This window comes from Uranotaenia lowii, chromosome 2, assembly GCF_029784155.1.
Source record: "Uranotaenia lowii strain MFRU-FL chromosome 2, ASM2978415v1, whole genome shotgun sequence".
In the NCBI taxonomy this organism is placed as follows: Eukaryota; Metazoa; Arthropoda; class Insecta; order Diptera; family Culicidae; genus Uranotaenia; species Uranotaenia lowii.
Window position 1 is genome coordinate 186,058,120 of NC_073692.1, and position 14,185 is coordinate 186,072,304.

At 39.6% G+C, this 14,185-nt stretch overlaps 1 protein-coding gene across 1 annotated transcript; it reads right to left on the reverse strand.

Annotated features, from left to right (window-relative positions):
• Window positions 1-579: 579 nt before the first annotated feature.
• LOC129742158 (uncharacterized protein K02A2.6-like) lies at window positions 580-5,139 on the reverse strand. The gene has a single exon (XM_055733999.1). It carries the CDS (start codon window positions 5,137-5,139, stop codon window positions 580-582), a length of 4,560 nt encoding a protein of 1,519 aa, XP_055589974.1.
• Window positions 5,140-14,185: the final 9,046 nt, after the last annotated feature.

The window sequence follows — 14,185 nt, forward strand, 5'->3', positions numbered from 1 at the left end:
TGCTGTCAAGATACGGTTTTCTTCTGGAAGATCCAAAAACCGTAAGTTCATTAGACATTTTATGACTTTTTAAGTCATTTGGTATCAAAGTTAAAATTTCGAGTTTTTTCGATTTCCCTCTTTGGAAAATTTCCAAATTTCCAGGTAAAAAAACCGAAACTTTGAGCGCTTTGCGGCACCCCCAAATCAAGTCCGACTGAGCTGGAATTTAGTACAGCGCAGTTCTTTTTGTGGCCAATCTACATAATGTATATTGTCGGTTTTCGAAATTCGAAATGACCGATTTGGCTGTCATCGCTATGTAAAGATAAACCTTCATTACTGTTGTATTCCGGAACGTTACGGACACAAACATAATAAAACGCGCACGATTACGAATTAAAAACTATCTTTAATAACGTGTTAAAAGGTACGTGCCACGATACTCGATTCTAGCAAAGTGAATACAAAACAATGATAATGTGTTCTTGTAGTTTGTTGTTATCCGCTGCTTCGCGTCGATCGGCTGACAGACAAGCTGCCAGCAGTGAGCCCAGCGGGTTTCTTCATAGGGTGTTTCACGCCCTAACATCTCCTCCCTTAATACAGCTGATACGGATCAAACCGGATCGGCGGTCTTCTAGTCCGAGAAGATCGACGAGGCAAGTGTACAGCTGTTTGCTCGATGGCTGATTGAAACTCAACTGTATCAGACGAGCTTGATGGTGAGGTAGTAGAAGACGTTGAGGGCAATGGTGACATCGGTGGGATATCTGGAGACTGTCTTGGATCTCGCACAACAGTGTTCGGTGTAGAAGTTGGCAGCGAAGCTGAACGACCGTGCGCTGTTGATGGTGGGCTGGATTGCGCAGAGGTTGAGGCCCGTATCGAAGGTTCTGGCAAGTTCCAGGCGTCCAGCAGAATGGTTAACGGAAGTTGCGATGGTTTTGGAGAATTCATTGGCCCACTTGGAGTACGATTACGAAGCTGGTTTAAGTGGGATCGCACAAGCTTACCGTTCTCCAGACGCACGTTGAACATGACGTTTCCGATTCGTTCGACAATCGTTCCTGGTGTCCAGTGCCATTGGTTTCTAGAAAACACCTTCGCGTAAACCGGGTCATGGCTCTGGAAGCTTCGGTTGAGTTCAGCTGGTGGATTTGCGCTGTGAACTGGTGGGCGAAGTAGATCCAAGGATGTTCGAATTGGCCTGCAGAACATAGCTTCGCTTGGCGACTTCCCTTCAGGCGTCGCTGGATTGGGTGTGCTTCTGTAGGTCAGCAAAAAGGTACACAACGCTTCGCTTATCGGTACCGAACTTCTCCCCTCTCGAATTTTTCGAATGGCCCGTTTGAAGGTGTCCACAAATCGTTCAGCTTGGCCGTTCGATTGTGGGTGGAATGGTGCCGTGGTGAGGTGCTGAATGCCGTTTTCAGCGCAGAAGTTTTGGAACAGAGCGCTGCAAAACTGGGGCCCGTTGTCGCTCACCAAAGTTGTCGGCATTCCAAAACGAGCGAAGAGATCTCGGAGAATGTTGATTGTAGCTGTGCTTGTGGTGCTGCCTGTTCGAACGATCTCAGGCCACTTGGTGAAGGAGTCGATCACAAGCAGGAAATAATCTCCTTCGATTGGTCCAGCATAGTCAATGTGCACTCGTTCCCATGGCTTGGTGGATTTGGGCCACAGCGAAGGTGCAGAGTGTGGTGGAGATTTCGCTGTCAGTGCACAGTGTCGGCAAGCCTGGACGTAGCTGGAGATTTCGTTGTCAACGTTCGGCCAATAAACGTATGAACGAGCGATGGCTTTCATACGCTGAGTGCCAGGGTGGCCACGATGAAGCTGGTCGAGACAGCGCTTGCGGAATGGAGCTGGGATGGCCAACCGTTCCCCGAAAAGTATGCAACCGTCGACAATCGTGAGGGATTCTCTTCGGTCGTAAAAGCGCTTGAGCTCAGGAATGGAGAGAGCTTTTTTATCGGGCCAACCATCTTGCAAAAAGCGGTAGACCTTCTTCATGACCAGATCGGTTTGCGTGGCTTGTTGAATGTCGCTAAAAGTAAGGGGAAGTGCATTAAGAGAATCGGAAGCAACTGACCTCAGGTGATCCTCGAGAACCAAAGATGCGATCACATAATCCTCGTCGGGCTTTGTATGGTGTTTGATCAGCCGAGATAGTACATCGGCGTCCCCAAACTTCGCTGTCGGCACATGTTCGATGGAGAAATCGTACAGGAGCAGCATCAGTGCCCATCGTTGCAGGCGGTTCGATGTGTAGACCGGAATGCCCTTTTTCGACCCAAAAATCCGCAACAAAGGGGCATGATCGGTCTTCAGGAGGAAGTGGCGGCCAAATATCATTTTGTGGAATTTGGTCGTTGCAAAAATGATGGCTATTCCTTCTCTGTCAGGCTGGCTATAATTTTTCTCCGCTGGTGTAAGCGCTCTGGCTGCATGCTGGATGACTTTCACAGAACCGTCCGGAAATCGGTGACTAATAGTAGCCCCAACTCCGACTGAAGAAGCGTCCGCCGAGACGACTATGTCGAGCCTCGGGTTGTAGTGGGTAAGCAGAAGATTTGAAGTAAGAATCTCCTTGAACTTGGTGAACGATTCTTGGCATGCAGGGGTCCAATTGAACTTAGCTCCAGCTTTCAAGAGCTCGTCCAGCGGGAACCGAAGTGTCCTCATGTTGGGCACGAACTTGCCATAGTAGTTTATGGCTCCGAGGAACGAACGGACTCCGGACACGTCAACTGGAGCGGGCATCTCGTTGATGGCTTGCACTTTGGCTGGATCTGGACGTAGACCATGGCGATCTAGCAGGTACCCCAAGTATTTTATTTGAGGCTGGACGAAAGTGCATTTCTCCGGGCGCAATGTGAATCCGAAGTCGCGAATCCGCTTGAAAAGCGCTTCGAGATTGGCTAGGTGTTCCTCTTCGGTTTCGCTTCCGACAACAACGTCGTCGAGGTACCCAGAAGTGCAGCTGAGACCAGCTGTCATGGTGTCAATCAGCTGCTGAAAAGCTCCGGGTGCTGTTTTGATGCCAGGCGAGAGGCGATTGTACCGGTATAACCCGCGATGCGTGGTGATGGTAAGCAGGTTCCGGCTATCCTCATCAACCTCGACCTGTAGAAAGGCATCAGAAAGATCGATTTGGCTGAAGACGGTGCAATTGGACAGTTTCGTGAAAATGTCTTCAGGGAGCGGAAGCGGGTACTGGTGGGGCTGCAAGGCTTCGTTCAACCCGGTGGAGTAGTCTCCACAAATGCGTATCGACCCGTTGGATTTCCGCACGACCACGATCGGAGCTGCCCAGTTGGAGAAATCAACCGGTGAAATGATGCCTGCGCGCTCAAGCCGATCGAGCTCATCGTCGACGGTACCTAGCATTGCGTAAGCCACTGGGCGCTTGGGCCGGAAAGCTGGCTGGACATCGGGCTTCAGTTCCAGCTTTACTTTGGTTTTGCTGCACAATCCTAGGGCACTCCTGAAGACGGTCGGGTAAGCTGCTTTCAGTGATTCCAACGATGTAGATGGTTTGGTAATCTGGTTACAGAACGATGAGATAGGCACTGACCAGAGACCAAATGAATCAAGCAGATCGATGCCAAGCAGATTCAGCGCTTTGTCGACTACGTAGAAAGTTCCACGGCGATGCTGACCATTGACACTGACGTCACAGTCAAACTTAAACAGGAGCTGGAGAGGGGCACCAGAAGCAGTAGATGCTTTTTCTAGTGCGGGGGTGGTGGATGGCTTGCCGATTTTCTCCCACACACGCTTCGACACGACACTGATGTCGGATCCAGTGTCTAACTGGAGTTTCACTTCAGCACTATTTAGTTTCGCCTGCACAAAACGCCGCTTTCGTTGCACTGTGTTTACACTTAGTGTTCTTGCCCGAAAAGTGTTAGTTTTTCGTTTTCGATAGGGCTTTTCACTTTTTAAGTTCGCACAATAACCTTCTCGGTGTCCACTTTTTCCGCAATCACTACACTTGTGGTCCTTGTAAGGGCACTCACGAGTGTAGTGCATTGCACCGCACTTCCAACACGGGGATGGGGGAATGTTTTTGTTTGCACTTTTTGATTTCACTGTTCTCTTCGGAGGTGTTTGAGAAGTCTGCTGCCGATGATTACTCCGCTTCACAAACTGCACCGCTGATCCGGACGTTTCTTCAATCATGGCTGTGTCTTTTTTCAAGCACAACAGCCGCTGGCAATCCTCGGATAGTTGCTCCAGGGTAACGTCGCTCCGATCTTCTATTTTCGCAAGCAGTCTAGTGCGCACCTCAGCATCACATTCCGTTTTCAAGCCGCAAACAAATAACAAGCACTTGAACTGCTCTTCCGTCAGTTTACTCAGTTCAAAATCGACACAACTCTTGTTTACGCGGCAAGAAAACGTTATATAATCCTCGGTGGACTTTTTTGCGATCTGCATGCACCGATACCGCTTGCTGATTAGGGATTCCGTGGCACCAAATAGTATCCCCAGCTTTCTTACGGTGTCTTCAAACAGGAAATCTTTCGGTTGTCTGGATAGTATGAAGTTTACATACCTCTCATGCTCAGCAGCACCCAGCTTCCGGAGGAGTAAACGAACTTTCGCTTCACTATCGAGCCGGGAAGCGTCTTGCTCGAAGAGGTCGTTGTACCTCGCATACCAGGCCGCGAAAGTGATATTCTGGTCCGGATCGTATCGAAACTCCTTTATGTGGTGCGAAAGTGAATCGAGTATCACTTCGGGATTGGATGGCACCTGAATGTTTATCGATGACATTGTGCGGATAAACATTTCTTGTTGCTGCCGCATAAACTCCTGCTGCTGGTTCAACATTTGGGTTGTGAACGCCTGCTGCTGCTGGAGGAGCTGGGTGAGGAGCGCATCGGATGCTGAGAGCTGATGAGGTGATGACTGCTGCGAAAAAATGCCTTCGGTCGCGGGGGAGTCTTGCATACGAGACTGCTGCTGCTGCTGCCCGAGGAACTGCGTTGCGAGTCCCGGATTCGGTAGCTGCTGACCGAATTGTGTAGCACGAAGAAAATTCGGCTGCATTCCGGCTGGTTGGAGCTGCTGTCCAATGGGAAAACCGTTGTTGGTTCCACTAGCACCAGCGGGTCGATCCGGAGTGAGGTTACGTTCACCCGAATCCATCTCACTCGTCTCGCACCGACGTCGTTTTCGCGTGGGTGACGTAATTTCGCGATCGAAAACAGCGGATGTCGCGAATAATTACGACCGACTCGTCGCCACTGTTGTATTCCGGAACGTTACGGACACAAACATAATAAAACGCGCACGATTACGAATTAAAAACTATCTTTAATAACGTGTTAAAAGGTACGTGCCACGATACTCGATTCTAGCAAAGTGAATACAAAACAATGATAATGTGTTCTTGTAGTTTGTTGTTATCCGCTGCTTCGCGTCGATCGGCTGACAGACAAGCTGCCAGCAGTGAGCCCAGCGGGTTTCTTCATAGGGTGTTTCACGCCCTAACAATTACAATACAATGTTTTTGAAAATTTTCTGCAGTGTTGCCAGATTTTTTACAGCTAAAGCTTCGAAATTTATATCTTTTGGCCAAAAGTTTAGGTAAAATTTCTTTTTTATCAAAACTTTAAAAGTTATTATTTCAGTTTTTAGGAAAAATAATTAGTGAAAATTTTACTAATTACCTTGCGAATTTTGTTCCAAAATCTTAAACAAAAAGTTTTTCTAGACCGCCGACCAATTTTTTGTGAAAGTGCGTTGGATGGGAAAGAGTCTCCTCTATTAATGTGGCAAATTTTCTTCAGAAGTCAAAATTATTTACTTGCAGTTTTCGAAATAATTGTGCTGATAAACAGCTTTGAATTGCATGTTTGTCATGTTTCTACATTTTTCAGTGTTAACAGAAATATTTAAAAACAAAAATCAATGGATTTTCGAATTTTTAGAAATACATCCTCGGATCGGAAAAACTTGAACGGTTTGATAAAAAATGATTGCATTTTTTGGATTCGCGATGAGTAAAAGACCTGTTCTATGATTAAATATATTTAATGTTCTAAAGATTTGGAATTTTATTTCATTAAGGACATTTAATTCATTCAAAATAAGATATGGGTTCAGAAGTCTTCTTATTAAACTCATACAGAAAATCATTAAGCAGAATTTTTTTATCTTAATGAATTTTGTCCAGTTTCCTTTTGCATCAAGTCGCTGAATTTCCGGCCAATAAATGTAAAAAATGTCACTCATGTTGTGTTTCGTAGAGCCTTTAAAAAGATTTGAAACGAGAGGGAAATGAATTAAAACTTATACCAGGTGAAGGATAATAAACAAATACTGGCCGTTACTCAAAAACCGACAAATTTACATACGGCATCCGAAAACTTGTGCCTTTGATTTTGATATCCAGCAGCTGTAACCCAGATTCGACCGAAAGGAAGTATACAAATAACTGCTAACCAGCCGAGTCCACTGAATTGGCCTCTTGCCGAAACACAATGGAACTTTCAGTGATATCTCCCAATAGATAGGCAAATCCCCATCCCGATTATGTTGTTCACAATCCGCAGCATCAAGACCACCTCCATACATAGAGACATAACAACGCCACGGTGGATTCCGCATAGTCGTCTGCCCAAAAGAATACTCGGCAGCAAAATGACAAGCACTCGAAAGTGGCAATTTTTCCCAATTGTTACCAATTCATCCGAAGAGCCCCATTCATGTGGGTGGAGGCCAAGTGGATGTCCTTTGGGAGCTCTTTTCAAGAACGTGTATCCACCCCTCCGGCAGCTTTCTTCTGGTTTACCCACCTAAACCAGCCAGTCGATGTTTGTGATTACCAACCAAATCTGTGCATTCTGGGAAAAAGAAACGACAGCAAACCGCGAAAGGATCGCGAAACATTTTGGTTCAATTCATGGAAATATTCGAGCGGGACTGCGCCCTTACAGGACAACAAAAAAAAATCCGAGCTCTTCTGGGCTGAAATAGAACTCTAAATTTTTCGTATACATTTTTTTTCACTCGACATTGTCAGAAGGAAACGAAGAATGTGTCGCCTACATAGCATCAGGATGCGCTTCTACCATTGCAACGAATCGTTCATCCGCATCTGTGGGCACGAGTTATTACACGCCGAGCAGTTTTACTTTTCTGATCACAAGAAAGATGAATAATCTTATCCTAGCAACAGTTGAGTTGATCTATCATGAATATTTTAGTAAGCAATTATGTACAGCTGCACATTACAGGAAGTTTACAATCTTGTAAAACTTGTCAACCATGTCTTAAGCGCGCCACAGACTACACAACATTTGTACAAATGCGATGAAATTCGATGAAATTTTGTCGCTGTAAACACGATTTGCATAGTGTATGGCACTGCTTGAATGAGCGCCCAAACGGTTGGAGTAAAATCGGTCGGGATCGAAATATTTTGTACAAACCATCCTTCCAGCCGGGGTGGAGATGGTTTTTCATCGAATCGTGGAATCATCGAATTTGTACAGGCCATTTGTGTAGTCTATGGCCCGCTTTAGGGGACAAGAACGGGTATATTTACTCTTTATAAAATAATTATTTTTTTGCAAATTTATGTTGGAGAAAGATTCTATGAGAAATAAGCACTCGGCGATAGTAGTTAATTTTCTTCGCCATAAAGCTCAACATACTCATGTTTTTTTATGAACTGAAAGCTTTCAATAGGAACTTATAGGAGTTAGGAGAATAATGTTTATGGTTCGTCGTAACACTAGTCAAAAGTGTTCCTCAATCAAAAAAAATAAAAAAAAAATTATAATGATAATAATAATAAAAAATAAAAAAAGAATAATAATAATAATAATAATAATAATAATAATAATAAATAAAAAAAATTAAAAAAAAAATCAATTCTTTCAACCCCTCTCCCAACTAAAATTGTTTTGCTAGGATGTAGAGGTTACCTCGGTCCTAAAGCACAAAATTGATCTTTCATACCTTTCCCCTTCTTCCAATCTATCCATTGACTACTAGGACGTGACCAGCGCCGTTATTGACTTTAAAAGAGAGAGCATCAGTTTTGTGTAGTGTGATTGAGCTGCTAATCCCAAGAACCCTTCATTTGACCTCTGAACAATATTGATAGCCTCGGTCAATCACGGAGTAAGTAGTAACCATTGGCGATGTGAAACTTGTTCTACTGAGCCATGCCAGCGATCGAGGAACCCGGAATGATTGTTATCTTCGATTTTGTAACAAGTACCGTCAAACGGGGCATCATGCAACAGCGGGGTTCGATGCAACATTTATATAACACTACATTGAATCAATTTTTAATTTAATGTATTGTAATAAAGTTATCTTTTAATGATAACAATATGATGATGACATAATTTCTCGCACCTTGAGCTAGTTGTCTTAAGTTTTTTTATTTTTATGTAAAATTTGAAAAATCGAGCAATAAATGTAAAAATTATAACATTTTTTGATGCCGAAAAAAACTTTACCCAGTATGACGGATCGGCTTGATAAAATTACCTACAAACTTTTTACAGGTTTCCTCATGTTATACCAACATTGTTGGTGTAAAAATATTTTTCGAACAATCACCCAATTTTTTTAAATGAATATTTTTAAAATTCAGTTAGGTGTCTGGGGTTAAATGCAACAAAATGCAAATCAAAGAAATACCTTGTAAATCTCGTTTCCATGTGCTGGAATATGAATGTTTTACATCACGCGTTTGTAAACATTTAAATTTCATTCATCCAAACATTTATTTTTATGATTTCAGCTTGTAGATTTTTTCGTAGTATTATTTAGCCCCTAAATGTATGCAGCATCCTTATTTTCAGAAAAAATGTGAAAATTTGTTTTTTCAGACCCAAAAACTACTGCAATTGGTGTTGTCATGCGTAATGGTCTTTAAGGAATCGCAAATATATTAAAAACTATGAATTTTCGTACGTGTTCATAAGATTTTTCATTAAAAACAAAGTTTGTTGCAAGTTACCCCATTTTCTAAGGAGTGTGAAAATCGCATGTTTTTAGAAAATTAAAAATAACTGAAGAAACCAATAATTTTTTTAACTACGCCAATTTGATGCCCCAGCATCCTTAAAACTTTTGATGCATAAAGGATACAATTAATTGTGAACGTAAGTTTTTTAGAAGCCATTGAAGTTGAAAATTGTTGCATGTTGCCCCGGTTGACGGTAATGTATACGTTATATACAACCATGCATTTCGGGTTTTACGGTTTTAGGTGGATGTGAGTAAATCAAGCTAAGCTAAGCAAAATTTTTCAATGTTGGAGCTACATAACTTTTCTACAAAGCGAAAAAAATTTACTTTTTATCTGTTTTTTATTGGTGGAGAAAATTTGCTCTTTTGCTTTAATTTTACCCTGTCTGAGTAAGTCAATGTAGTTTGTGATAGTAATAACAATAGCTAGGCAGGCAAAATGGCGGCTGGAAAGTTGTCAATCAAAATTTATCAACTAGTACAAATTGTTTAAGACGTTTGTCACTAAGCGTCATACACTTCAAAACATGACTGAACTTTGAATAATCAAATCTGCAATATGGACATTTCAATTTAATTTAAAATTATCTCAGATTATTAACAAAGCTACCACTGTTCTCAAGCCAAAGTTTGGAGACAAATCGAAATCCCCAGTTGATGTTTCGGCTTTTTAAATTTTCATATCTTTTATAGTGGGTGGCGCTTGGCGAAGAAAGGGTTTACAATATCAACACTATTCTCTGTGAATGTTTTAAATTTGATTTTTTTTTCTTCTAAATAACAACAGAAAATTGTAAAGTTTTGCACATTAAACCGAATTAAAATTGTAAAATATTGGCGTTTTTTTCATGATTTCATGATTTATGAAAATGATTATGAAAACCGTAATATAATAAATTCACTGTTGGGTGATCAATGTATAGATTTTGTTAAAAAAAAAATTCGTTGCTGGAATTTAATGCAAAAGAGCGTTTTCTTTTCATAATTTTCAATTAAAATGGTAGGAAAAGTTGGATCCAAGATTCCAAAAATACTCAAAGCCGCAGGTTTGTGAACCTGTTATAATAACAAACATACGTAAAATTTTCTCAGAAATTCAAATCTACCGTCGGAATCGATCGAACATATCTGAGTAAAGTGTTTTTCTAAACTAAATTAGCTATTTTCTTTTACACTGCCGGCCAAAAGTTTGGGATCACCCTCTCAAAAACATGAAAATTTGATCTACCATATCTCCGCCATTATTGAAATTCTTTTGATCTTATTCAAGAGATCGTGAGCAAAAGCTTCTTTGTATGTATTTGACAAAATGTTAATATTGAGTTTATATGACTTAAATTAAGACCAAAGTTGGGACATTTCTCAAGAACCGAACATCAAATTCAAACCCGATCATCTCAGAGGGGGGGGACCGAATCTAAAAATTGAAGTCGTATTCGAATTCTTTTTTGATACTTAACGAACACAAACACATACAGGATGTTAGTAAAATGCCTTAATAAACAAACCTATGATAAAAAAAAAAAAAAAACATACAGGATGTCAATGAAACTTGATTTTTTCTAGAAGAGATTCCTTTTTACTTAAATCTAAGCGTACATCTTACAAATGCTAAAACCACCTACCAACAGAAAGTGCACCATGTATGTCGTGACCGGGACTCGATCCCATGCCCGTTGGCTTAGAAGACTTGAAGGCTATCCTCTACGCCACAGGCAGCGACAAATACTTATTAAAATCCATTTTTTAAATGTTGTGCTTAAAATTTAAAATATACTAAAATATATAAAATAGCTGCTTAAGTCATCGTTCAAAAGTTTGGAGTAACCCCATAGTATGGTGTTAAGGCCAAAAGTTTGGGATCAGTCTTCTAAAACATGCATTTTTATTTCACGCGTATCTCTGTAATCAAACAACGTATTGTTTATCTGGTAAGCTGATAAGAGGCTAATGAGTTGAACTTGCTTTATGGATATTAAGATCAAATATTTTTGAAGACTAACTTTTCAGAATTTTAGCTAAAGTTTAAACATATTCTGATGGTTTTCACTAAATAGTCCTACCGTTATAAAAAATATGCAGATCGGATTAGCTTATTTGATAGTGTACCTGCACTTACTCATGAAATAGTTATTAAATGTAAAAATCTTAAAATCATATGATTTATGTCATCTCAACTTCATACTCATTGAAAAACTAACCCAGCTAACATGAAATCGTAATAGAAATGATAATCCAAATCGAATATTAAGACATTTTTATAAGCTACCGTAAACACGTTGGTATTGAGTGATTTTCTATCAATCATTTACGACAAGCTTTGCCCAAAAAAAAAATGAATCGGATAACAGTTTAATCAATTCGTAAATATGTCCAAAAAGTTGAAAATATGCTAATTCGACATTTACGAATTGGGTGAACTGATTTACGATAAATGGGCGGTCCTTCACTTGCGCTCTCTCCGGTTTCTTCCTTTGACCGGTTCGTAAGAAGAAAATCTCACCAATTAACCTATAGCGTGGATCATATCAACTGATGAGATGGCCTCGTTGTAAGATACCGGACTGCGAACTCGGAGAACTGGAGTTCAAATCTCGGTCGAGGAAATTATTTTTTTTCGTTTATTTTGCTTTTTGTTGGAAAATCGAGTCGTTGGAATCTTGTCATTGTAGATATATCGCCTCCACTTTTGTGGCTATATGCTATTTTGGTAAATTTTATACAATCTTTTTATCTGGTATATTTGTTTGAATAATTCTGTTGTTCCTGCGTTATACCTTCATAAATGTTTTCTGGGAATGTTCTAATTTTGGTTAACGCTCTTATGATAATCATTTGTTTTTTTTTTAACTAAGCCTTCCAAATTAATTGCAATATCTAAGCTTTCAAATAAGGCAATCCGGTATGCAATTACTTGTCAGACAACTAAGTTATGGTCAAAACAAATTTGCATATTTTTTCAACAGTCGAACTATTTGGTGAAAACTATCAGAAAATGATAAAACTATGGCTAAAGTTGGCTAAAGAAACTTTGGCTGAAGATGTTAGTATTCAAAAATAATTCAGTTAAATTTCCATGAAGCAAGTTCAACTCATTAGCTTCCAAATCAGCTTACCAGATAATCAAAACGTTGTTTGATTACAGAGATACGCGTGAAATAAAAATGCATGTTTTAGAAGACTGATCCGAAACTTTTGGCCTTAACACCATACTACGAGGTGATCCCATGCTTTTGAACGACGACTTAAGTAGCCATTTTATATATTTTAAGTACATTTCAATTTTTCACACAAAAATAAACAACTGTATTTTAATAAGTAAATTCAGTCCACCTCACCCTGAGATGATCGAGTTTAAATTTAAGTTCAGTTTCAGAAAAATGTCCCAGATGTAAGCTAAATTTAAGTAAAATAAACTCAATGTTAACATTTTATCAAATACATACTAAGAAAGTTTTGCTCACGATCTCTTGAATGAGATCGAAAAAATTCCAATATGTAATTAAATGACTATTATTATTATGGTCTATCAAAATTTTCATGTTTTTGAGGGGGTGATCCCAAACTTTTGGCCGGCAGTGTATGTCATCTATTATATAAAATTCTCTTGTAACGGTGTTTGTAGTACTACTCCTCCGGAATGACCCAAACGATTCAAATGAAATTATTTTTAGAATATTCTGTAGGCATGCGAATCGGTTTATATCTAATAAAAATAACAAAAAGTCGCATCAATTGTCCGTAATAACTATATTTTTAGTTTTTTGAATCATATTAAAGTCATGGCATCCATTTTTTTTCGAGATTTTCTTTCCTTTGGCGGGGTTTGTTTTTCGTCTCCATGGTCGAGGCGTCGCGAGCAAACGTCGAAAGAGGATATTATGTGTATAGCACCAAACCGAATAGCGACAGTTTTACTAGCGACGCTTTTTACTAGCGAGATTCCTGTCATTCGAAGATTTGTTATTCTTTTCGCAGTCCAGTAGGCGATTTCCATATAGTACACAAACATTGTTTACGTTATTTTCTGTTGATTTTCCTTAGACCATCAATCGCATGCTTCAAGTTTCCTAGGAAACTCGCTATGCGTCGTTATGATTCTCAACGTCGCGACGTATGCGACGTGTCGCTAGTAGGCAAAGCTGCTATGATTATTAGCGCTCATATTTTGGATTTTTTTTTGCATGCATAATAGTAACCATGGCATAGCATACTGGTTAGTAAGAACATTTGGGCGCGTATTTCTCAACCAAGCAAATTTTCAATGCACGTGATGGCGCAATGAAGCCTAGATGAGTTTTTTTTCTTCTTGATTCCTAGCTTATTTGTACAGCACATGGTTATGAATGACGCCTAGATGTGACCCAGATTGAAAGTTTGCCGATCGAATAAAACAAATATATTTTGTTTTGCCAAAATCTGAAATTGAAAAGTTAGGCATTCATTTTTAGAAATTTTCTTTTCTTTGAGGGGTTTGTTTTTCGTCTCCATGGGCGAGACGTCGCTAGCAAACGTCGTTGAAAGATAATAGTAACCATGTTCATTGATCGCTGGAAAAATTAAAAAATTTCTCAACAAAGTACCTATATTTCTTATGCACGTGGGGCGATAGGCAACCTAGATGTGATTTTTCCTTGCTTAATTGTACACAGCACATGGTAATACATGACGCCTAGATGTGACACGGATTGGTATTTTAACGATCGAATCAAAACCGTATTAACGATTTTAAATAATAAATCCATTTTTATTTCTTGTAAATTTAAGTAGTAAATTTTTGTCCAAAAATATGAATTTAGTAATGATGCATATGAAATAATGGTATGACACTTAGCGGACGTTTGAAAAAAAGAAATTGGGAAGCTTTTCATTTCGGATAATCCAATACGCCTAGAACGTTACTTTTGATCTATATTGATAACAGAAAAAAGAATCAGATTTTTTTTATAGATATTGACAAAAACATTTTTTCTACATGTACAAATGTACTTAACTGTAGATGTATAAAAGCGCCATAAATTTTTTTGAAAAACAACTGAAATCCTTTGAAATTAATTAGATAGGATTGAAGTATTTAAAGGCCGAATGCAGAGAATTTTTTGATTTTTTGCAAGCGTAAGTTGAAGCTATCAATAAAATAATCTATGTACTCTTTCATAACAAAAAGTGAGGATATGCATTTTCTGGAAGAATTTTTAAA

Excerpts from the sequence above, each read along its gene's own strand:
- LOC129742158 (XM_055733999.1), bottom strand. The coding sequence starts at position 5,139 with ATGGATTCGGGTGAACGTAACCTCACTCCGGATCGACCCGCTGGTGCT.